The sequence below is a fragment of the Sorex fumeus genome, unplaced genomic scaffold (genome assembly GCF_029834395.1).
Source record: "Sorex fumeus unplaced genomic scaffold, SorFum_2.1 ptg000054l, whole genome shotgun sequence".
Lineage (NCBI taxonomy): Eukaryota > Metazoa > Chordata > Mammalia > Eulipotyphla > Soricidae > Sorex > Sorex fumeus.
Genome location: NW_026606111.1, coordinates 36,765,439 through 36,790,599, shown reverse-complemented (window position 1 = coordinate 36,790,599; position 25,161 = coordinate 36,765,439). Strand labels below are relative to the sequence as shown.

At 39.5% G+C, this 25,161-nt stretch overlaps 1 protein-coding gene across 1 annotated transcript in view; it reads right to left on the bottom strand.

Annotated features, from left to right (window-relative positions):
• Positions 1–25,161, bottom strand: part of SLC35F1 (solute carrier family 35 member F1) — a 532,726-nt gene that overhangs the window by 106,072 nt on the left and 401,493 nt on the right. Inside the window, exon 3 of the mRNA XM_056125018.1 lies at positions 19,070–19,197. Coding sequence (XP_055980993.1) covers positions 19,070–19,197 — 128 coding nt within the window. The remainder of the gene's footprint in view (positions 1–19,069; positions 19,198–25,161) is intronic.

The window sequence follows — 25,161 nt, the reverse complement described above, 5'->3', positions numbered from 1 at the left end:
CTGGTCTCTGGCAACACCAATTGATCCCCAGCACATTTCACTCCCTGAGCACTGCCAGATGTGAACTGAAAATACAAAACCAAAAAAACACAGTAAATGTGAGTTTGAATTATCAAGTCTGATTTACTTGGGTAGTACAAACTTTTGTTTTCAGTCCTATCTTTCATATGTTTATTTAAGTTCTTCTTAAGTCTCCTCCTCTTTTTTTATGTTTCAGTGACAGGTTGTGATACTTACCCACATTAACTACAGCTCACACATTTCAGGTCAAGTCAAGGATCTTACACTGGTGGAGGGTTGGGTGTTAGAACGTTGTATCACTGAAATGGGATCTTGAGTAGATTTGTAACTAACTGTGTATGTCATGATGATTCAAAAAAGGAAAATAGATCCCCAAAAGCAGAGCTTCTGGACTTGTACTAGTGCATGTCCCACAGTATTGGAGTATTGGGGATTGAATTCCTGGTTTCAGCAGTCTCTCCAAGACTGAGGCAGATAACATTGCCCTTAGGCTATCACTACCCCCTCCCCATCTTTTTTTTTCTTTTTTGCTCCTAAATTTCTCTGTGTGCTTTATTCTCTCTCTCTCTCTCTCTCTCTCTCTCTCTCTCTCTCTCTCTCTCTTTCACACACACACACACACACACACGAGATACTTAACGAATTTATCTGCAAATTTTTTTGTGTGTGTGACTTTAAAAAGTATTTAAAAAATTGTATTGAGGGGCTGGAGCAATAGCACAGCGGTTTAGCACATCGTTTGCCTTGCACGCGGACGACCGGGGTTCGATTCCCAGCATCCCGTATGGTCCCGTGAACACTGCCAGAAATGATTCCTGGGTGCAGAGCCGGGAGTAACCCCCGGCTTCCCTTGTGGAGTAACCCCTGAGCATTATAAAAAAAATAAAAACAAGACTGGATTAGGACCCCATCCTACTGGAGCATGGCTGGGTGTGACCCAAAAATAAAAAATAAGTAATCACTTAATCACTTAACTTCCCGTTAGTCGTCGATTTGCTCGAGCGGGCGCCAGTAACGTCTCCATTTGTCCCTGTCGCGTGCTAGTGTAGCCCAATGGCATCTTTTCGCTCCGGGAACATGGAGGGCCTCAAACCGATCATTCATGATCTTGACAAAGAAGTCTGACCATCTGGTAGGTGGGCGGCCACGCGGTCCCTTGACATCCCGTGGAATCCAATCAGTAACAGCTCTAGTCCAACGGTCGTCTTTAAATCTCATTACGTGACCAGCCCATCTGATTTTCGATACCTTGGCATATGAGACAGCGTCCCTGATCCTTGATCGTCGACGGATGTCAGAACTCCGGATTCGTTCTCTCATTTGAGTGAAACGTGTTATTCCAAGCATAGCTCTTTCTATTCTTCTTTGGGAGACCTGAATGGCGTTCTCATGTGTTTGCGTAGGGCCCAGGTCTCTGAGGCATATGTTAATGCAGGAAGAACAGTGGAATCAAAGAGATGTGCCCGGAGCCAGAGGTTCTTCGTCCTCTTAGCTATTTCTTCGACGTTCTTGAAGGCGTTCCAAGCCGCTCTCTTCCTCCTGCGCAGCTCGGGTGCCAGGTCATTTCTCATGTTGACCTCTCGACCTAGGTACACATAGCTGTTGCATTCGGAGATGGTCGTTCCATTGAGAGCGAATGGGGCGTCAGGAACAAGGCTGTTTCTCATAAACATTGTCTTCGTAAGATTCAGCTGTAGTCCTACCTTTCCACACTCACGGTCAAAGTCGGCCAGCATTTGTGCCGCTTGGCTGATGTTTGGTGTTATTAAAACAATGTCATCAGCAAAGCGGAGGTGGTGTAGTTGCCGACCATCTATCTTCACTCCCATTCCTTCCCATTCCAGTCGTCGCATGATGTTCTCGAGGGTGGCACTGAAGAGTTTCGGTGAAATGGTATCACCCTGCCGCACCCCTCTCTTGACATCAACGATCACTTCTTTGTAGAATGGTGAGATCCTGGTAGTGAATCCGCAATAAAGCTCACGGAGGATCCTGATGTATTGGGCTTGAATGCCCTGATTGGCTAGGGCTTCAATGACCGCTTCCGTCTCAACAGAATCAAAGGCCTTCTTTAAATCAATGAACGTTAAGCAGAGCGGCATCTTGAACTCCCGAGAAACCTCAATGAGCTTGGTTACCGTGTGGATATGGTCGATGGTGCTGAATCCTTTGCGGAACCCTGCTTGCTCGCATGGTTGTCCTTCATCTAGTGTTCTGCCAATCCTATTTAGGATGACTCGAGTGAACAGCTTGTAGATGACAGACAATAGGCAGATGGGGCGATAGTTGCCAATGTCATGGATGTCTCCCTTCTTGAACAGTAGTATGGTCCTGCTGGTTTTCCATTGGGACGGAACCTTGCATTCAGACAGGTAGCGAGTGAAGAGCCGAGCCAGTGTATTGATGAGTACTGACGGCAGGTTCTTCAGGTGTTCAGGTCTGACCTTGTCTGGGCCGGGTGCTGTTTGCTTCTTTACCAATGAAATGGCGTGTCGGATTTCGGAAGGGAGAACGTTAGGAACGACATACCCATCCTGTGGAATTTGGTATGTCGGCAAGTGGACATGGCTATCGAAGAGATTTGAGTAGAAGTCATGGATAATCTTCTCCATTGCCGTTCTGGAGGATGTGATGGATCCATCAGGACGTCGGAGGGCAGTCATCTTGGTCTTATAGTTGGCGAAGGACAGGCGGGCGTTACGAATACTTTTCCCGGCTTCTGCCGCATCTATCAGTACTTCTGCTCTTCTCTCTTTGAGGTCTTCCTTGATCGCATCTCTGCACTGCTTTGCAAGCTCGGACGTTAGCTTGCGGTTGCCTGAGGCATGCGCCAAACCACGCTGGCGAATTAGCTCAAGAGTTTTCGAAGATAGGCGACTTTTTGTGGCTATCTCTCTCTTGGCGTTCCTCGCACATTCATGGAGGTGCTGAACCAGTCGATCGTATTCCTCGTCAATGTTGTCAACAATGGCATCTTCCCATGTTGCCGCAATAGTACCAAAGAGTTCCCAGTTGGTGGTCATTCTGGGAGTTCTCTTTTTGAACTTTGCAGCCCTTTCTCCCCGCTCTGTGAAGTAGAATTTTGCACGAAGGAGACGGTGGTCCGATCCCGTTCGAAATTTTGGGACAACAGAGACATCAGTCAGGCAAAACCGTCGATTGAATATGATGTGGTCTATTTCATTGTGGAATCGTCCACCGGGAGACTCCCATGTCCATCTTTTAGATTCTGCCTTCTGGAACTGTGAGTTACCATGAATGGTCTTGGTCGACATGATGAACTCAGACAGTCTCTCACCCTGTTCGTTCCATTCTAGGCCATGGGTCCCGATGTGAAGTTCTTCAGCTGATCTTCTCGGTCCTATCTTGGCATTAAAATCACCCACAATGATCTTGTAGAAGGTGTGGTCTTCTTTATAGAACTTCTCTATAAAGAAGACCACAAACTTGGCCAGTAAAAAATAAGTAAATAAATAAAAATTTTATTGAATCACCGTGAGATAGTTACAAGCTTTTATGTTTGGGTTACAATCACACAATGATCAAACACCCATCCCTTCACCAGTGCACATTCCCCACCACCAATATCCCCAGTATACCCCCCCTTTCCCACTCTCCTCCTGCCTCCATGGCAGACATGATTCCCCATAATCTCTCTCTGCTTTTGGGCATTATGGTTTGCAATACAGACCCTGAGAGGTTCTCATGTTTGGTCCTTTATCTACTTTTGGCACACATCTCCCATCCCAACCGGTTCCTCCAGCCATCATTTTCTTAGCGATCCCTTTTTTTTATTCCAGCTGCCTTCTCGCCTTTGCTCATGAGGCAGGCTTCCAGCTATGGAGCCATCTACCTGTCCTGTGTGTCAGCCTTATGTTATGTTGTTTTATATTCCACAAATGAGTACAGTCCTTCTATGTCTGTCCCTCTCTTTCTGACTCATTTCACTAAGCCTGAAACTCTCCATGTCTATCCATTTATAAGCAAAGTTCATGACTTCATCTCTTCTGACAGCTGCATAGTATTCCACTGTGTAGATGTACCAAAGTTTTTTTAACCAGTCATCTGTTCTAGGATCTTGGTTTGTTTCCAGATACATTGATTAAAACTGTTCATTTATACAATTTTCTGCTAATAATCGTTCTCAGCTATATTCTGCACAGTGCAACAATTTCATGTTTTGAAGGGCAAATACAGATGTATCTGCGTTGACCAAGAGATTTGGGGAGATATCTAAGGTTTGGTCTCTGGTCTTTTCCCATTTGGTCTACTTACCCTTATTTGTCAAGTATTCCAAGATTGATATAGGTATAATAACTGTATATTATATAAAACTGAAATTAATTTCTTCACAATCTATATATGGAAATCATAGCTAAGAAAGAAATTATTTTTCATAGTACATGATTATTTTTCAGCATACAGGAAATACTATGCATTTACCATTGTGTTAAGAAATATAAACTCTTTCCAAAAACTTATTTGGAAATATTATGTCACGAACATATTTATTGCAAAAAAAATGTGGTATATTGTTGATTTTACATATCAACCAACAGCATTCCAGGATTTTGAGGTTAATTTTGCCCCTAATGCTGTAAACTAGTGTGATTACTTACAGCCATACTTGGTTGTACAATTTCTCTTGATATTTTCACTCCAAATAGAGTGGGTTAGAAGACTAGTTTGTGCCTAGCAGCAATCTCATTAATCTTTATGAAATTTCACCTCTGTTGACTGGCAAATAGTCTTACTTGAAGTAACATAGCAATCAATCAGTGGTAAAAGCTAATTGGAATATGGTTTCCTAACCTTCTCCTTGTGTCTCAAGAAACTCTGTTGATCTAGAACACTGTACGCAGCAGTGAAATTTTCCACTTTAAATTTCCTGTCAAAGAATGAGAATGTGTGGGAGGATGAGATGATAAAGGCAACATGTATCTTCTTTACTTATTTCTCTTAAGTTGAATCAATACAAAGAATTGAGTTAGAAAATATATAAATAAAAGGAGCTGCCATTTATCGAATACCTATAGTATGTTGGAGGCATTGTAAAGATAGTATATATATGGTGAAGGGGAATTCCCAACTTGGCTGATTGTCACATGAATCACAGACAAACTGGGAATGTTAAAAAAAAACTTGCAGAGATACAATTGAAAGGCCTATTGCTTGCCTTACATGTGTAAAGACTTTGGGTCAATGCCCAACAACACAAAATAAACCAAAACAGAACAGTAAACAGTAGCGCATAAACAAACAAGCCAATCAACAAACAAGAAAAGTTTATTTGAAGGAAGGACAGAGGAAGTTCCCTAAAGAAGCTATGAAAGTCTATAGTATAAGGGGTAAGGGTAGGAACAACAGAACCAACAAAACTAATTATTTTTGTCTCCTAACGTAGAGACATGGTCATGGAGAGCAGTGTTCAACTGTATACCCATTATTATGTGGGAATTCTGAAGTTCAGAGGGAGAAAATATGTGTTCAATTAAAATATCCATCTAAAGGCATCTCACTTATTTATAATTTGTCAACATGAGTTGCTGGAACTGAGAATCACCAGGGAATCAGATGACTCGGCTTTACGGTCAGAATCATGTTGTCAATGAAACCTGGTTTTATAGACTCCACTCAATTGTCCTTTTGAGAATCCTTCTTGTCATCAACAAATTCAGCTACCTGCCTCTCTATAATTCCAAGGCACACTGGAAATAGTTCCGTTTACTACCTTTCACCTCACTCTGTGATTTGCTTACAGATCTGCCTTCCAATAAAATGGAATAAAATCTTGTAAATTGATTTTCCCTTTTTACATCATGACCCCTCTCGGAGAGCTTGGCAAGCTACCTAGAGTATGTCTCCTGCATGGCAAAACCTGGCAAATTACCCGTGACATGTTTGACATGCCAAACACAGTAACAACGAGTCTCACAATGGGAATGTTACTGGGCGTGCTCGAGCAAATTGAAGAACAATGGGAGAACAGTGACAGTGACAGATCATGTCCCATACAGTTTTCTATCTATAAACCATAATCATGAGAAAAAGAAAAGGTTCTTTATAGGCCACTTCCCAGAGGTATGGGCCGGAGACATAGCATAGAGTGTAGGCTGTTTGCCTTGCATGAAGCCGACCTGGGTTCGATTCCTCCGCCTCTCTGAGAGAGCCCGGCAAGCTACCGAGAGTATCCTGCCCACACAGCAAAGCCTGGTAAGCTACCCGTGATGTATTCGATATGCCAAAAACAGTAACAACAAGTCTCACAATGGAGATGTTACTGTTGCCCCCTCGAGAAAATCGATGAACAATGGGAGGACAGGGCTACAGTGCTACAGTGCCAAGAGATATAAGATAGTCCAAGGGGGGTTGGGGAGAGGGGCCCATAGGTGACAACATAAATACTGGCACAGCAAAAGACTAAGGAGCCAATCAATAGGACAAGGGTGCATATAGGAAGGAAACTAGGTCAGAAGGGGACCTAGTCAGAAACAGGCTGAGAAACACTGCTCTATAGATAGGCTTTCATACACAAAGCTGACTTTTACGACTTCTTTAGCTAGGAAATGTCCAGAGAGACAGATCCCTGCAGTGAGAAGGGAACCTAAAGTCCATAATTCTTCCACAAATAGATAAAAGTTTCATCTTACCAATTGTATATCAATTTCTTTCAAAATATCTAAGATTGCCCCATGCAGAACAAAGAAGCCTGGAATCCCAGAGAAGATGTGACTTTTGCATGAACTAGAAAGTTAGAACCACTTCCCACTCGAGGACTGTGGGAAGAGGAAAGGAAATTGACACAGGAAAAATAATGTGACATTATGTGTGTCCAGAGGGGTCCCCTCTGAAGTTCTAGAGGGGAAGAAGAATATCAAGAGTTTGAAAGGAAGTCAGAAAGCACAGTGCCACAGCAATCTGGCTAGGTCACATGGGGGAATGATAAGTGGTGACATATCGTTCGTAGAACACTCTAGCACACCAGAATCTTGCTTAGCTTCTGGATGTTGTCTAGAAGTCCAAGTGCTCCAGAAAGGGTTGTAGGCAGGTTTACAGGGATTCTGTGTAGCAGCAACCCTCAAGCCTGGAGACCAAATATCTTCACAGTTGAGCATTTGGATGTTCACAGCAGGAATGGAGGTGACTGAAAGGAGAGAGGTCATTACCGGGGTGGAGGGAACAAACCCAGTGGCAGCCCCATGTTCAGTTCAGCAGGAGCACATGCAGTAATTGACTGGCTACCCATAGAGCACACAGTGGGCCCACTAGAAACGCTCATTGAGAAATAAGCTTGGAAAAGGGAATGCTGAGAGGCTAGCCATTTTCCCAAAGAAAGTTTTTAAATGGGAAGAAATCTGTAGGCATTACTTTTTAAAAATCAGTCCTTTTACTCCACCCACTATTATTTAGCTAGCTTGAGTGGTAGAGAGGAAAGGTAGAGAGGATTAGGTTAATTATAGGATATAAAGAAGGTCTAGTTGTTTGAACATGGAGGCATAGCACAAATAAATCTGTATCTAGGCTATACCTACAACACACAAAGCCCTTGGCACTTGGGTCACTTTTTTCAACTTTACATTTCTAGAGCACTATAGAATACTTAAGAGATATTTAGAGTTCCATATGTGGTCCTGAATGAATATATACTCCTACAAAGACAAAATTGATAAAGGTCACTGGTGTTACTTCTCTAAACAGTTGGCCTTTAAAAATTTGTTCCTTCACTAACTTATTTTTTCAACTGCCCCAAACATGTTGGGCATCAATATTTAGGTAATTTGTGAAGGAAGTAAAGGTGAATTGTTTTTTGCATTTATTCTAGCATTAGAAATTTATTCAGGGCTTATTATATACCAGATACACAGTTTTCACCTGCAACATACTCAAAGGAGAGTGGAAAAATGTAAATCACATTATATAAATTAGAAAGTAACTGCTACTATTAAAAAAATAAAATATTATTCTAGTTCTGCAAGCATGGGTGTTCCAAAATGCCATGAAAATAAGGAAAAGACATTCCTCTTTTTCCCAATGACTTTAACTGGTAACATATGAAGGACATTCCCCTCCCCCCACCCACACAGAGGCCAGAGCCAATTCTTCAACATCTGTAGAAGGACAGAGGTAAAACATAACATAAAAGTTTCCTCTGTAGGAGGAAGTCCTACAAAACATATTTAATGTCAGGTTTAGGAATGGACAGAGAATAGAATAATAGGAATGTTGAATATAGTTTCAGAGTGATCCTCTGATAATGTTTAGAGTTTACAACTCATATTAGCTTATTGGAGAACTGAAGTATCTAATAAAATATTAAGATTTCTGTTCTTTTAAACTATGAGGATTGGCAGTTCAGATCGAGGAAATCTAGAAGAGATTTAGAATATCATGTTCCCTTTTAAGTTACAGAACATTGCTTTAATTTTTTTGCCTATTAATGTACTTAAAGCAGTTCATGAATAATCATCACATTGCTATCATCCTGTACCATAGATAGATGAGAACAGCAAGAATAAAGAAGGAAATATAAACTCAAGACAGTGAGCTTATAAATTTAAATTCTTTTTTTTTCTTTTTATTGAATCACCGTGAGATACAGTTACAAAACATTCATGTTTGAGTTTCAGTGATACACTGATCAAACACGCATCCTCCACCAGTGCACATTTTCCACCACCAATGTTCCCAGTATTCCCCACCCCACCCATCTCAACCCTCCCCCTGCCTCTATGGCAGATAATTTCCCCTAGGCTCTCTCTCTACTTTTGGTTATTATGGTTTGCAATATAGATACTGAAAGGCTATCACATTTGGTCCTTTGTCTACTTTAAGTACACATATCCCATCCCAAATGATCCCTTCAACCATCATTGACTTAGTGATCCCTTCCCTATAAAAGTAAATTCAAATTTATAAACCTGTTCCTAATGAACCTGGAAAATTTTCCCTCTGGACTATTCAGAGATGATAATGGAGACTGGCTACAAAAAGTTACGCTTAGTGACTTTTACTAGTGTTAGAATTTCTGGACCCAGGATCTGGAGATTACCATCAGAAGAATCCTGATGGCGGGGAGGAGGACCTCTCCTCTCTCTCTACACATCGTACTGAATGTGTAGTTCGCTTCATTCCACTACTATACTACCACATTGTACAGAGTGTTCGTGTAAGTGTTGATTGGCTCCAACCAGACTCAGGTCTACTCAGTAACTTTGTCTGTAACATCTACCCACAGCACTTGTATTTTTATTTTTTCAATTTGGGGGCCATAATTGGCCATGCTGGTGGTCCATTCCTGGCAGTGCTCAGAGGACTTAATAGTGCTAGTGACTGAACCTGGGCATTGCACATGCAAAGTATACACTTCAGCCCTTTGAGCACCTCCGTGGCCCCCACACTGGCAATTTTCAAAATCCACACACAAAAAAAGAACCATGTGCGAAGCTATTCACATGGCTTAAACTTCATACTCCAGTGATATATAAGATACAAACTTTTCAGATTTTCTCTCTATCTGATATAGCTTATATATGAGTCTAAAGAAATCCAGGAGTAAATCCAGAAAGTCTGATCGTTATGTAAAGCAACCACATGAATTATTGTATACATATGATGTTTCTATTTCCTATAAAATACTGCTGGGAGCTGCCCGAAGAATGGTCTCAGGTAAGATATTACAAAGCTCACTGAGGGTACTGATTTGCTCTCTGGAATAATTTCTCCTAATATGCAGTCAGAGGAGTTGGGTGAAAAGATAATAATCAGGGTTATTTTTCTTGGTTTTTGTTCATGATGGAAACTATTGGAGAATAGGAAGAGCTCTGACAAATGTACTCTGTGAAGGAGAGAATATGTTAGAAGCACAGACGCTTAAGCAAGGCTAGCAAGAGAATTAAGTAAGTTTCTTTCCAATGCTAGTATGTTGACTTAGTTCCAGACCCCTTGCCTTGCGTGTGTGAGAACCTGAGTTTGAATCCCAGCAACACCAATAACTAACTAAATAAATAAATTGGGTTTTACATTTGTATCTAATGTGAGATTATTTTAATTACCAAAACTATCATGTTTGAATAAATTGTTTTTTCTATCATAGAAGTACCAATTTCATCTGTTTGCATTTTTTTCTATATGGCTGAAGAAAGATAATAACAATAATTTTGAGTGAGAAGTTGTAAAGCTGGTATTTTTACAAAAATGGTTCATATAGTACAGTTATAAAGATAGTACAGCTTTTAGAATTTACCCAAATGTCATTGCTAATCTGTCTCAAAGTCACAGGAACTATCTATTTATTCTGTACAAATCATGAGATACAAATCCACAAATGTGTCTTCAGAATAAAATCCTTATGAAGCTAACATGATACTGTTACTATCTTTATTTTACATAAAAGATAACATCTGGATTCTTTCACTCCAATGTCTGCCTTTCATCATACTTTCTTTTTTCTAACTGCTAATTTTTTTCTGATGATAAAGGCAAATAAAATTTTTTTCAAAAGATATCCAACATTATTGGCCAATATAGAAATAAAAATAGAACCACACACATAACTACATGCCTTTTAGGATGGCTTAATTTAACTCTAATGATAGCACCAAGTCTTTGAGGGTCTTTCATAGTATTGCAGAAATATACAATACTCAGCCATTTCAGAAAGCCAGATAGTTATTGTATGATTTAGCAATGGAAACGTTGAGCATTTATCCCAAATAAGTTAAATCTTACATTAACACCAAAACCTCTGCTGCTTTTTTTGCAAAAGGCTAACTCTGACAATAAAATAAAATCAAATGTTCTTTAACAGGTGAATGGATAAACAAACCCCAATGAATTCATACTGTGAAATATCACTGTGAATATCACTCAATGACAAATAGGAACAAACTCTTGATATATGTTAGCAATTCAGATGGAACTAAGGTCATTAAGCTTAACAAAACAGGCTAATATCAGAAGATTAATGCTGCCCAATTAAATTTTCTATATCTCCTCAAGATCACAAAATTATATAAATGGTAAAATATTTGAAGTAACCAGATGTGAAATAGTTCTGTGTACTGGTTATAGTAGTGGTTATCAATCACATGGAAGACACACACATGCACATGCATATACACACACAAAGAAGTAAAGGGGAAAAAGCTGAATCGGGTCTTCTTTAGTTAATAGTTACCCATGTCAATATCTTTATTTCAACATTATACTAAAGTAATATAAAATGTGATGATTAAAAAACAAAACTGAATAGCTCCATAAATTAGATGTGTTTGTAAAATTCCCTGTGGATCTACATTTCAACACAATGTTTAAGTTTCACCCATCAACATGACATTATTTGGTAACTGAATTGAAAAGGCCAGAAGGTAACGCAAGGAAAGTTTCATCAAGTCTTTTTGTTCTAAACCTGTTTTGAAGAGAATCAGAAAATAAAAGTCTTCATTTCTCTAATAAACTATGAATGAAGACTCTTGCCAGAATAAAACTTTTTTTAAGGGTCTGTTGGATCTCATTGCACTATTTATTTCCTAAGATACTTTGATGCCTCCTATTTACTTAAAAAATTAAGTCATACTTTTTATACTATCATTGATGATGTCTTTAACTCCTTAAAAGTGAAGGAGTTAACTTGTTAGCTCTATCTTCCTCTTTCCCTTTATAAGCACCCCGGCTTCACTCTATTGCTCTTAACATGGATTGTGTTGTGGTGGTGGATTAGTCATGCTCTATAATAAGAGCTGAATTATAAACTGGGACTGGGAGATTGATTGTAAGGAATCAATTGTCACTAGTTACAAACAGATAGTTTGAAAACACAATGACATTACATAGATTCAATGTGATCCCTGTAAAGATACCCATGACATTCTTCAAAGAAATTGATCAAACACTCCTGGAATTCATATGGAACAACAAGCCTCCACGACTAGCTAAAGCAATTCTTGGGGGGAAAAATAAGATGGGAAGTATCACCTTCCCCAACCTCAAACTGCACTACAAAGCAGTAATAATTAAAACAGCATGATATCGGAACAAAGACAGATGTGCAGACCAATGGAATAGGGTTGAATATCCATACACACACCATCAAATATATGATTATTTAATCTTTCATAAGGGAGCAAGAAATATATAGTGGAGCAAGGAAAGCCTCTTTAACAAATGGTGCTGGCAAAAATGGACAGCTACATGCAAAAAAAAAATAGACTCAGTCAATACCTAACACCATGCACAAAAGTCAGATCAAAATGGATTAAAGATCTCAACATCAGACCAGAATCCATAAGGCACATTGAAGAAAAGGTCGGCAAAAGCCTCCTCGACATTGAAACTAAAGCTATCTTCAAAGATGAAACACCATTGACCAAGAAAGTGGAAACAGAGATAAACAAATGAGACTATCTTAAACTAAGAAGCTTCTGTACCTCAAAAGAAACAGTGACCAGAATACAAAGACAGTCTACAGAATGGGAAAGGATATTCACTCAATATCCATCTGATAAGAGATTGATATCAAGGATATACAAGACACTGGTTGAACTCTAGGAGAAGGAAACATTCAATCCCATCAGAAAATGGGGCAATAAAATAAACAGAAACTTTCTCAAAGAAAATATTCGAATGGCCAAAAGGCACAGGATAAGATGCTCTTCATCACTATCATCAGGGAGATGCAGATCAAAACAACAATGAAATATCATCTCACACCACAGAGACTGGCCCACATCCAAAAGAACAAAAACAACTGATGTTGGCATGAATGTGGGGATAAGGGGACTCTCCTTCACTGCTGGTGGGAATGCCGACTGATTCAGCCTTGTTGGAAAACAATATGGATGTTTCTCAAAAACCTGGAAATTGTGCTCCCATTTGATCCAGCAATACCACTTCTGTGAATATATCCCAGACATGTGCAGTAGAAATGACATCTGCACTTGTATGTTTACTGCAGCACTATTTACAATATCCAGAATCTGAAAAAAAACATGAGTACCCAAGAACAGATGACTGGTTAAAGAAACTCTGGTATTGGGGTATGGTGCCTCCAGCAGATCAACCTGTACCTGCAAGATGAGTGCATCATCAGCCTGATTGTGCCTTCAGACTTCCAGATACCCCAAAATTGCTCCTGTGCCTTTGGTCAGACCCTGGGGCCAAGTTTACCAAGAAATTAAATGGCCAAAAGTTAGATATGTGGGAGCCACACCTACAAACCACCTCTGGCTCAGCTATATAAGATCATTTATTGGCCTTATTTCAGAGGTCTATAAATCTTAAAAGAACTCAAAAGACACAGGGCCGGTGACATGGAGCAATGCAGGTGAGCGGCACACCCTGAAGGGCTTATGCCAATAGTTTATTTCTCTGGAGAAGATGGAAACAAAGGCCATGATCAAAATACACACAAAAGAATCTCTGAACCAACTAGCTTGCTTCAGAGATACCTCCAAACGTTAAGCAAGGCCAACTTCACTGGGGTGCCTTAGATGGGGGCAGGCGTCGTCTGTCCATCTGTCCCCTAAAACCCTGGCAGCCACCAACTTTCAGAACCCAGTGAGAAGTGCAGATACGTGGGTTCGTGACAACAAACTCCAGACCTCAAGGGATAGATGATGGTCTGGTCCCTCTGAACCCCCACCCCCCAACTCCGGTCCCCATGGAACCCTGGAGGACATAACCACAAGCTGCCTCTGGCTGCTACTTAAGCTCCTTAATGGCCATAATCCAGAGACACACAGAAGAGTCTCCAAACTGAGCAGCTCACTGCAGAGAAGCTTCTGGACTTTAAGCCAGGCTGACCTCACTGGGGTGCCTCAGACAGGGGCAGGTATCATCCCTTAGCCTGTCCCTTAAAAATCCCAGCATCCGACAGATTCCAGAACTCAAGTTCAGGCTGTCAGAATTGCAGGCTGTCTTCATTGGTGCATTTCAGAGGGGGCGAGTTGAGTTTCCCTCCCTGCCCCAAGCATAACCCTGGCAGCTGAAAACATCCAGAACCCAACCACTGCCATGCCCAAGGTCATTCTTCACCCAAGAGGGGAGGAGCCTCACCCAAGATGGGATGAACTTCACCCAAGAGCAAATTGGCAGAAAAACCCAGGCAAGCAGGAACTTGTGACTGAGATCTCCAAGTCTGCTTGGATCGGGACTGGGTCTCCTCCCTCCAAGTCCCCAGTATTCCAGTAGCTTGGCAGTCACATCCTCAAACTGCCCCAGGTGCCATGTAATCTCATCAATGGCCAAGACCCAGAGACTCTAAACTAAAGCACCCAGAAGAGAATGACACCGAATTTCTTGAACATTATATTCTATCCATAAAAAGAAATACAAAACAAATCATCTAGCATTGCCTTTTTGGCAGGTTTGAGTGGTGGTGGGACTGGTGTTGAAATATCAAATGTAACCAAAGTAGAGAGAGAGTATGGGGGAAGTTTTCTGCCACAAAGGCAGGGGAAGTATTTGAATGGGGTGGAGATGGGGGAATACTAGGGATTTTGGTGGTGGAAAATTTGCAATGGTGAAGTATTTTATGATTATATGACTGAAGCTCAAACATGAAAGCTTTGTAACTGTATCTCATGGTTAATCAATAAAAGGGGGAAATAATAATAATAAAATAAAATTAGCATTCTGAATATAAAAAAGCAATGTGGAATTTATGCCCAATTCAATCAGCTAAATAAATGGCCGAATAAATAGCAGTACTCTTACATAACAAAAAAGACAGAAACTCTGGTATATCTACAAATGGAATACTATGAAGCAGTTAAGAAAAGATAAGATAATATAATTTGCTTATAAGTGGTTCCGGGGCCGAGATTTCCAAGCCTACTCAGACTGGAGTCGAGCATCTTCCACCCAGATCCTCCAAATCCCAGTAGGTGGGGGTCACACCCACCACCTAGCCCCCTGGCGCCGTGTAATCCCATCAACGGCCAAGACCCAGAGACTATAAAATCCAGGTCCCGGATCCGCGTGGCCGCTTTCGCGGCCGTGCGATGTCTTATCAAGACATTTTTTTTTATGACATCTTATTATCTCATTCCTACTTTGGACAAACTTGCAGGCTATCGAATGTAGCCTGCCCACAGGGCAGTGTCTGGTAAACTCCCCGTGGCGTACCAAATATGCCAAATACCAGTAACAATGATGGGTCTCATTCTCCTAAAGAGCCTTGAATATAATCTCAGGGCTAGAATGAAAGAGACGTTACTGTGGCCTGCTTGAGGCAATCGACGAATAACAGGATGATGAAATGAAATGAAATGAAAGTGGATGGGAATGGAAAGTGTCGTGCTAAGTGAAATGAGTCAGAGAGAGCGGGACAGACATAGAATAACTGCACTCATATGTGGAACATAAAGTAACATAGTTGGAGACTAACACCCAAGGGTAGTAGAGATAAGGGCCAGGAGGATCATTCCATGGCTTGGAAGCTGACCTCACCTGCTGGGGAAAAAGGCATTTGGGATAGAGAAGGGACATCCAAGTAAAGGATGCTTGGAGGGCTTTCTTGGGATTGGATATGTGTGTTGAAAGTAGATTATGGACCAAACATGATGGCCACTTGGTACCAGTATTGAAAACCACAATGCCCCAAAGGAGCAAAGAGAGTAAAAGGGAATGTACCTGCCATGGGTGCAGTAGGGGGGAGCAGGGAGGGAGGGATACTGGTGGAGAATGGGCACCGGTGGAGGGATGGGTACTCGATCATTGTATGACTGAAATGTAGTCACAAAAGTTTGTAAGTCTGTAACTGTATCTCATGGTGATTCATTAAAAAAATAATAAAAAGTGTAAAGTTAAAAGAAAAACACAATGACACCAAAAAATTCTATAGAACTTAAGAAACCAACAATTGGTCAAGAATTTTCAGTGCTTAATAGAAAACAATAGACACAAGGGGAACTCTCTCTTCATGCTCCCCAGGCTTAATAACACTTTTTTGACTAGGACTATGGGCCAGGTTCTGTCATGAAGCCAAGAGTTCTCTCCCATTTCCCACTATATCTGTATAGATATCCTGGAAGCCTCTGCAATTAGGTAGGGAACTGCTGAGAATTTCTATGCTATCCTATTACTGGAAGTCAATGTGATTTAACCAACTTCTTTAAATATGTATTAATATATTTATGTGCTAGTTCTTTAACATACTAGAGATTCAGAGGTGAACAAAAAAACACACTTGTCAGTCTGGTGGCAGAGATGGGAATATTCAACCATTAGTCTCTTGGGGGAAGGAGTTAGAAAGGTATTCTTTTAAAAAATTTTATTGAATTTTATTGACTGGAGTTAAAACCAAAGGGACCTGGAAGTACAGGAAAGGTAGAGGAGTGGGACAGAGACAGAGCTGTTCTCAATGTGGGTTTGTTGAATTAATGTGGCAACCTGGCTGGATGTTACCCTAGGATCCATCCTCCATTTACTCCTCCCTTAACCATGTGGCTGCAGGCCTTAATTTGATACTGCTCCCAGGACTGAGCTCTGGTTGGTAAAAAAGTGATTCTCAATCAGTGAGTTGCTTTTTGCTGAAAGAATTCGGAAACACACAGAGGACACTTCTGCTGGTTACAAAAACTCACAAAAATGCTATTAGCATTAACAGGAAGGGGCCTAAAAGTAAGAAAAAATCATAAAAATTTTTCTCATTCAAAATGCGAGTATTTAGGGCTGGAGAGACAGTATGAGGGTTGATGTTTGTTGTATAAGTAGCAGACCAGGGTTTGATCCCCAATACCAGATCCTGGTTCTCTGAGCACATAGGCAGGAGTAAGTCGTAAGGACTATTAGGCATGACACAAGAAACCAAACCACACAAAATGTCAATAGTATTCTTGTTGAAATGCATTTTCTGAATCTATCATTCATATCACTGAACCACCCATGCATATCCCACATGTCAGAGTCTGGCAAACTCCCCGTGGCATACCCAATATGCCAAATACCAGTAACAATGATGGGTCTCATTCTCCTAACTCTGAAAGAGCCTTGAATATGGCACTTTTTAAAAAATCTCAGGGCTGGGACAAAGGAGACGTTACTAGGGCCTACTCGAAGCAATCGACGAATAACAGGATAGTCGTGATTGTGACCGTGATCATTCATATCAATATATCATATTAAAAAAATCCTACATTTATCAGAGACTCCAGGTCTAAGTACCTTAACTCATAGAAATCAGTGCGCTCTAAACAAAAGTGCTCTGTTCAGTGGTCACAGGCAAGTAACCTTTTTGTCAATCACTGGATATGCAGAAAGAAACATATATCCCATATAAAATTGGTTTGGATGCCTCACCCATCTAATCAAAATTTAATCAAGTGCTGTGTTTTCTTATTTTCTTTTCTATTATTTATTTTAGAGGGGAGGCGGACATACTCAGAGGTGCTCAGAGATTACTCCTCACTCTGTGATCAGGGTCGCTACTGGTGAGACTCTAGGTGCCAGGAACTGAACCAGAGCTGTTCAGTTATAATACAACTGCCTTCCGGATTGTATTATCTTCCCTCCCCCTCCACAGCCCCCACAATTCTTATTAGTTTTCTCCTCATTTTTTAAAAGAACTGTGATTTACAAAGTTATTGACAGGTGAATTTTAGGCATAAAATATTTAAACCCCAATTCCATCACCAGTGTCAACTTCCCTCCACCAGTGTTCTTATATTCCCTCCCCACCCCTCACCCACCCCATCCCCACCTGTCAACTTGATATACACAATGCAAAGCTTCACTGGTTGTAACTTAGGTCTCATGTTTTAGGTTTTATTGAGTCTGTGTTTTGGATTATATATTGCTATACCACTCACACTTATACCAGTATAACTGAATTCCTCATGCCTTTTTACCTATTCTTTTCTCCCACCCCTAGACTTTTTTCCTTCTCTGTCCTCCTCTCTAAACACTGGGGTCGAGGATGAGTGAGGCATCCTCCTTTTACTACAGTATATTTCCTTACCCAGTATTCCATGTTGTCTCTAAGCAAGTTATATATAGGCAATGTCAAAGTACCAAAGTATGTGAATAATATTTACATTCATCTAACAGCTTCAAAATAGCTGTAAAATTCATAATACTGTCATAAAAAGAGAAATAAGGGTAAAATAAAAATAGTCAAATATATTGTTTATTTTTATGGTACAGTAAGAAATGAGTGAAAACCTAAGCTATTTTGCAATTTGTGTGAGTATGTGTGTAATGGAATGGGAGAGAAGGGAGAGAGAGAGAAAGAGGGAGAGAGAGAGAATGAGAAAGGGAGAGGGGGAGAACATGGTAGCTATCTTTATGCATAATATTCTAAAAATTTAAGCATTGTCCCTTTAGGAAAAATTCTGTCTCTTCAGAATACAAAAATCTACACAACAAAGAAAGCTAAAAGACTATTGAGAATTGTGATACATAATCAAAGTCCATCAATATATTCCAAGACTTTTAAAGCTGTGATTAAAATAGGGTTTTGGGTTTTTTTTTTGTATTTTGGAAGACATACCCCTTGTTCATGAGGGCCACCAGAGTCACACCCACTCTACTCAGCAGTATTTCAGGGGGCCACATCGTGCTGGGTATCTAGCCTAGGGTATCACATGCCTATGCACTCTCCCACTTGAACCACATACCGAAAATAGATTTATGTTGTTGTTAATTCTCCTACTGACATAGATTATTGCCAATATTTAGAGATGAACATAATTTTACTATATTGTCAATAGTTGTTATAAATTTTAAAGAATAAATAGAAAGGAACTGGAAAGATAGTACAGTGGGCAGGGCCCTTGCCTTGTACACAGCTGACCCAGGGACCTGGGTTCAATCTCTGGCACTCCTTAATATGTCCTGAGTACTTCCAGATGTGATTCCTAAGTACAGAGCCAGGAGTAAGGCATGAGCACCACTAGGTTGGCCCAAAATTCCCCCAAAATTAATGAGAGAATTTTATATGCCTATTTTACCTGTTTTTGCAAAGCTTATAGAGCAATATTTAGGTGATTAAAATAAAAGAAACCTACATTTGAAAATTAAGGACGTTAAGAAAAGAAGATGTAGTGCATACCTGGATACTGGTTAGAGTTGTATACTGGTAAGCCTTGACCACCAGGTAATTTGCTTCCAGGTCTATAAGTCCCAAGATCATGTATTTCCACCATCTTCGTCGTAAAATTGCCAGGAGATTTTCTTCTCCTGTGATACAAAGTCAAAAATAAACAGATTAAGTTTGTGCTGTACAATAAATATATATTGAAAAGATTCTAAAGTATTGTACTATTCTATTTTTAAGCACACATTACCAGCTATTTAATCAAATAAACTGATGTTTCATAGTAATATGACATGATTTACTTAGCTAACAGTACTCATTGTAGACGTAAACCTTTTAAATTATTTGTGTTCCAGAAAAAGACAAGAATAATAGGATTTTTTTTGTTCACTATAAAAACATGTTCTCACTATTTAAAGCAAAAAGGTTATGTTATGTAATTATAAAGAAACAGAAAATTCTGCACTGACATGTTCAAAATATATGTTCATCTATATGGGTTCAAAATCACTTTTAGCTATAGGATTGTGGTATAAAATAGAGAAATGAAGATGGAATTTCAACAACAGTGGCACGAGACTTGACCCTGAGATGCCATCTAAGTACTTACTTTATTATGAAACTTAACATGCTTTAAACATCACACTCTGGTTGTCTGTGGATAGTGGAAGAGAAGTTGAGAACTTAACTCTCAAACAAAAAGGAGTACCACAGACTCATGCTCTTTATATAGCCAAAATTGTAATACTCACCATCTTGCCTCATTAACTGATCATATCAGAATAGACTTTGGCTCTCTTAGTTGTTCATCCTTAATTTTATAAAGTTCTGTAATGAAGTAAAATCTTATTTCTCAAGGTAGTACAATTCTATTATTAATAATATAGTTCCCTGGAGTCAACCTGTGAATAGAGGATGTGGAATGTGCAGAAATTCTAAAAGAATGGGGACTCTATTAATTATCTATCATTGCATTAAAATCATCCTGAAGTATGACTGCTTCAAACAACAAAAATTTTCTCATAATTTTGTTAGTTAAGAATCTGGATGCAGCTTAATTAAATGCCTTTGATTCAAGATCTCATTAAGTTGCAGTCAAGCTGTCAACCATGAATGCATTTCATCTGGAAGACTGACTGGGGATGTTCGGCTTCCAAATTCACACACGTAGTTACTGGCAAGCCAAGTTCCTCTCTTGAAAACTCCCTACCCCTCACTCATAGGACTCCCTAAGAAGTATAGCTGCTTCCCCCTAGGATGAATAATTTGAGAGACAGAGACAAGGGAAGGACAGCAGAGGGAGACTGGGAAGGAAACAGAGGAGAAAGGAGGAGAGAGAAAAGAGGAGAGAGAAGAAAGGGTAAAGAAGGAAAGAGGGACTGTGAGAAAGAGTGAGAAAGGGAGGGAGAAAAGGAGAGAGAGAAAGGGAGAGAGGGAGAGAGTGGGAATCAAAACCTTACCAGATTCCACTTCTTCGCCTATCTCTGAGCCACTCTCAGAACACTGAACTCATAATTCTCACCTTTAGTCTTATGGTAATAACTTATGCAGGATGTTATTCTCGACATGGCATTTTCAGTTTTATGAAGACATAAAAAGAAAGCTTTCTAGACACACAGATAATGTCAGAGTGTAGATTGTAACTAGTTAGTTGGCAACAAGTTTTCTTTGTGGGAAATCTGATTTTCTAGACTCATTTTAGATACCACTTTTGTCATATCCTTTGCATCAGTTATACGAAAAATTTTGTTCCAAGGAATTGTTCACTCTTATTCACTCTTAGAGTTTAGTTTTTCCTTGGCTATTTTGCCTGACCCCAACTCTCCAATTAGGCAATGTGTACCCAACTTTATATAATCTTTTCACATGATTGCGATTACTTAAAATTTGTCTCTCACCAGACTAGTGGTTTGAGGGTGGTAAGACATCAAATATCTTACCAGACTAGTGGTCTGAGGGTGGTAAAAGTAAAAGTGAAAGTAAAAGGCCCTCCCATTGATCATCGATTTGCTCGAGCGGGCCCAGTAACGTCTCCACTGGAGACTTTTGTTGTTACTGTGTTTGGCATATGGAATACGTCACGGGGAGCTTGCCAGGCTCTGCCGTGCAGGCGAGATACTCTCGGTAACTTGCCGGGCTCTCCGAGGGGGGCGGAGGAATCGAACTCGGGTTGGCCATGTTGGCTGCGTGCAAGGCAAACGCCCTATGCTGTGCTATTGCTCCAGCCCTGAGGGTGGTAAGACATCAAATATCTTAGGAAGTCACGGAACCTAATATAATGAATATTATATATTAATTCGTTTCAATGTAACTAAGTTTCAACATAACTGTTTTGGAATGAAAAATTGAATTGAAAACATATCGAATGCTAGTGAAATGAATATGTCAAGAGCCAGTTCTAGAATATGATTCATACTTCTTATGGTTTTGCACTTAAATTCACAGCTGGTGGATATAATCCCTAAGGTCCTTTATTCATAGATAGCTAATTTTGGCAATTTCCTTGCACAGCATTTCTGCCTTTCTTCCTTGCCTACATGTTCAATAAAACAACATATTTCTCAGGATTCATTTTATAAATTAGTGATCTCAACTTGACTGAACAACCATAATTTCTGGAGCTATTTTATTTTTTGTTTTTTTGGGGTCACACCCAGTGTTGCATAGGGGTTACTCCTGGCTCTGCAGTCAGGAATTACTCCTGGCAGTGCTCAGGGGACTATATGGGATGCTGGAAATAGAACACGGGCAGCTGAGTGCAAGGCAAACACCCTATCTGCTGGGATATTGCTCCAACCCTTCTGGAGCTAATTTAAAAGTTTTAGTGTTTGGGCTGAGGAGAGAGCTTCTAGGGCTAGACTGCATGTCTGGCATGCACTGGGCCCCAATTTATTTCCCAGTACTTCGTGGCTTTCCAAGCACTGCTGGGAAGGTGGCCCAATTAAAATTGAACCAAAAGATTCTGATGTTTAGTACCAATCTCCACACATTCTAACGTTTTGGGTGAAGCCCGATATTGGGCATGGTATCAAATCCAGGATTTTCAGATGTTTGATACACTTTCTCAGGATGTCTTCTGCTGATGAACTAATTCCCAAGACACATATCCACAACATACTAAGACTCTCCATAAGAAAAAAAATTTCTCAGCATTTAGTCCAAAGTATGCAATTTTTAACCTCTGAGTCTTTGACATCCATAGACACTGCAACCAGGAAATCTCCCTTGATCGTGAACTTTGGTTTTCCTTGACTTGATTAGGTCCTACCTCTAGGTTTTATTATTCATTAATTTTAGAAACAATTAAAGAGAACAGAATATTCAGTATCATCACTTTATCTGTAGGATATAATGGTGTATTGTAAACATCCCATAAATCAGGGTGACCATTTAAATACAAAACATATGCATATATACACAGGACATAAAAAAGTCAATGACACATTTATCCTCAAATCTGTAATTTCAAGTAGTAGATCATAAATTAATTTCCAAAGTGAACAAAAATTGCCAAACATGGAGTATACCAGCTAATTTCAACATGTATGACACTAAAAATCTGGGTCTGTTCACTTGACCAATCAATAACATATTTAAAGTGCAATTCATATTATAATTCAAAGGAATGATTTTTTGCCTTGCTGTTCTGTTGAAGGGGTTTGCAAAGTAAAGCATCCCAAGTTACTATTCATATTGTTTTACTCAAAGCACATGAAAAAGTTGCCTAGCAGATTTATCCAAGAAAGCATCAAAGCACTTAATTATTTTTTAAAATTTACTTTTTAGTTTTTCTTGGGGCCACACCCAGGGTGCTCAGGGGTGACTCTCATTTCTGTTCTGTGGGAAGGTCAGTCTCTGCGGCGAAGGGTGCAGCATGACATGCTGAGGTCCTAACCCAGCCTCTTGCATGGAAAGCCTGAATTCACTGAGCTATCTCTCGGGCCCTGAGAGCATTTTCTAATTTTGGCTGAGGAAATAAAAAAGCGTCTCTTAAAAGGACTGTGTAGGGATTTATCAAATGAGTCATTAACACTGATGTACAACAGTCCATTAAAATTATTTCTAGAAAAATGTAAGAACATTTTTAGAGCTTTTGTGCCAAAGTGTTCTCCAAACAGTACAAAATAGGGAAATCCATAAGCAACATAAGCACAAATGACTGTATGTTAACAATATTCTGAAGCTTAAAAAATTAACTAGGAGAACTGGAGAGATAGTAAAATGAGTAAAGTGCTTAGTTTGCATGTGGCTGACCTGGGTTTCATCCCCAGCACCTCATATGATTCCCTAAGCACCACTAAAAATGAACCCTGGGTGCAGAGTCAGGAATAAATTCTGAAAACTGCTGTGTGTGACCTAGGAACAACAACAAAATTAACTAGAAGAAGTAATAAAAATCCATTGGTGGAAACTTTGGAAGTATGATTTAGCATTTGAATGCATTCTGATAACTATTATTTTTGTGATTAATATGTTAAGATATAAATAAAAAGATAAGAAAGTAATGTAATGAAGTAGATTCCAACCTTATTTAATGTTAACACCTTGCCTTGCTCACTTCAAATGTATTTTGAAAGAGAGAATGTTACAGATAAAATTACATCCCTCTTTTTACTCTTACCAAATTCCTTTCTATTCCTCCTTCAAATCATTATCTTGATAAATTGTGTATTCTTCATATTTGTGATTTTGTTTCATATTTTCTACATATGTATTAATTCAAAATACTAATCTCTGATGTATTTAATTTTTTCCATATAGGTTGACTGTATATATGACATACTAAGTATGACATTATTAGAGAGTTATTGTTGTTGTCTTTTAAACTGATTTATCATTAGTTTAAGAATTTAATGGGGGTAGTTTAATGACCCACCTATATTTGCATAGGATTAACCACAACTACCGCCAAAATTCCAGTGCCATTTTATCACTAAAATTGGGTTCTTTATCATTAGCATTGATTTTAGAAATGCACCGACACAGTTTTATGTGCCATTAATTTGCTTATTTGAAATAGTGTGTATTATCACTCAATGTGTAGTCACAGTTTATGTATCTTTCCTATGACATACATCTAAGTTGTTTTCATTTTCTCTTTATTAGGAACAATGCAGTAAAGAATATCCTTGTACATGCGATTCTCTATTATTGGTATAGAGCTTAGTTTTGCTTTTGCTCTCTTTTTAAAGGATCATGGAGTGTGTAAGTAGAAAAAATATAAAGTTATTCTAATTTGAAGAAACAAAGCCTTCCAGCAGCAAAAGCTATATTAATAAGTGGGAAAGAGGGAAATTATTACCAATCTTGATCATGTTATCAATTCCATTAAGTATGAATAGAATGATCAGTCAGCTGATTAAAATCATTTTGCAGCAAATATTTTAATTATAATATGTATCAGGCAGTGTCTACTGTTTATAATGTTTCCATAAGCTTTACAACTATTAACTAGTTTTCATAATAATTCTATAGACAGTGCAGTGCCATTAACACTATTTACTGAAAACAAGACTGAAGAAGGGTTGAAATTGGAGTTAGTGTCATAGTACAGCAGGTTGGGTGTTTGCCTTGCATGCGGCCAACCTGGGCTTGATCCTCAGCATCACATATAGTTCCCTCAGTCTTCCAGGAGTGATCCCTGAGTGGAGAGTCAGGAGTAACCCCTGAGTGTCAAAAAGTGTGGCCCAAAAGTCAGAAAGAAAGGAAGGAAGGAAGGAAGGAAGGAAGGAAGGAAGGAAGGAAGGAAGGGAGGGAAAGAAAGAGAGAGAGAGAGAGAAAGAAAGAAAGAAAGAAAGAAAGAAAGAAAGAAAGAAAGAAAGAAAGAAGAAAGAAACTTGCCCCCAAATTCACACAGAGGAGCTGGGATTTGAGCCCATCACTATTTTATATTAGATGTCATACTCATATGTACTGCATTATTTTGACTCATTGATTTTAAATTGCACCATTGTCCTCAACAATTATTCACTTCTTAGTACATAATATTTTGTGACTTACCACCTGCAGCCTGCCCAAACTCACCTGCTGCCAACTCAGTGACAGCCCATAATATTAATGCAGTTGTGCTGGCATCCCTGGAGTTGCCATGGCCACTTGCACAGCTG